This window comes from Perkinsus marinus, assembly GCF_000006405.1.
Source record: "Perkinsus marinus ATCC 50983 genomic scaffold scf_1104296965978, whole genome shotgun sequence".
NCBI classification, from domain to species: domain Eukaryota; phylum Perkinsozoa; order Perkinsida; family Perkinsidae; genus Perkinsus; species Perkinsus marinus.
The window spans coordinates 1-1,516 of record NW_003204127.1 but is presented as its reverse complement, the minus strand read 5'-3'; the positions used below and the strand labels follow the sequence as shown (position 1 = coordinate 1,516).

The window sequence follows — 1,516 nt, the reverse complement described above, 5'->3', positions numbered from 1 at the left end:
ATACCCTCTATCTCATTCAAGGGGTGATACTCGTCGGATATATCCGAGCGAAGTCCTAGTATCGAGGGAGGCATCGAATGACAAGATCACCGAAGTGGAATTGCGAGCCATCAAGAAGGGCGCTAACGATTTGGGCGACAGCTGGAGGAGGAAAGGCTATAAAGCATTCATGGGCGGCGAAGATCCACGCGTCGCCTTGACAACCTTATTGAGAGAGTGGAACAAACATATCCAACAAGAATGGAGAACTATCGATAGCCCAGAAGCTGTGAGAGCATTACACTCCAGTGCTCTTACGGGAGATCTTTCCGGTGACATCAAGGACTCGTATCTGAAGAGCTCTACGGTCAGCAGAGATACTAATACTTACTCTTATCATAGAGACCTATGGAGGGCTATTACCGTATATCTGAACAAGTACCACAACAAGGCCGCTTATGTTACAGCTCTCATACGGAAAATACTTGGTGAAAAGCAGGGCAACACTGATATATTTCCTATTTTGATAGCATCCGTGAAGCCCTACGAGAAGTCACACAAGGCGATGGCTGTCCTGGTGCTCAAATCCACGCATTCCACATCAACTCAGCTGTCCGTGCCAATTTGAACGAGCCCTATAATGACTGGTGGTACGAGAAGGTGAAATCTACTCTTGATGAAGCTTCTAGAACCATCGAGACCATTACCTACGAAGACCTTCAGGAGGTGATCAGAAGAGTGAAAGAGAAGGCTCTCTCTCTGGGTCATAGTCGCCAAGTACCGCAAACCCGACAAGAGCAACAGTCTGTACAACCTCCCCCGTGGCCTGCCTTCCATGTCGGCACTTCAAGTACACCAACGCCTACAATTAAGCAAGAAGTTGATAAGCCGTCGATGAGCTCGAAGACCCAACCGTCTAGGAGTCCCGCTACCGACCAACAATCCCGAAAGAAGGCCACATGCTTCCGGTGCTTCAGCAGCGATCATCGGACTATTGACTGCGATGCGGACCATCCCCACAAGGAAAACCAACGCTGCAGATGTGGGAGCTTCCGGCATTCTACGTCGCGCTGCAAGCTACTGAAGAGTGGCACCATCTCTTGTGAAAGGTGTGGCTCGAAGGAGCACCGTTCTGGCATGTGCTCATCTCCAAAGGTCAACAATGTGGTTCACCGCTCTATGGTTGAGGGTGTTACCAACGTAGTTTTCAAGCTGGACCTCACGGTTATACCTCTTGAAGCAACTACTCCTATCAATCGCTCCAAAACTGCATCAGACATGACCTTCCACATCCAGCAGATCGCGAAGGACACCCTTCGGTTCGATCGGTCAGGTCCCGTCTGCACAGAGCTTATCATCGGTAGTGGTTCTAACTCTAGAACCATCAAAGCGGTTCTGGATTCTGGAGCCGGTTATAACTATGCCAAACCCGATATCCTCCAAGCTCTCGGCTCAGCTGTCCAATGGCTAAAACCGGATGGAAATCATGCTATCCGAGCTGTGGGAGTATCAGGCGAAGTCATGCCAGCGAGCAAGG

The 1,516-nt window shown here is 49.9% G+C and overlaps 1 protein-coding gene across 1 annotated transcript; it reads left to right on the top strand.

Moving 5' to 3' along the window:
- Nucleotides 1-1,158: 1,158 nt before the first annotated feature.
- On the top strand, nt 1,159-1,390 carry Pmar_PMAR005968 (hypothetical protein; the record flags this gene model as incomplete). The annotated part of the gene is made up of 1 exon (XM_002769330.1): nt 1,159-1,390. A coding segment is annotated over one exon (232 nt), but the record flags the coding sequence as incomplete, so codon positions are not given.
- Between the last annotated feature and the right edge of the window lie 126 nt (nt 1,391-1,516).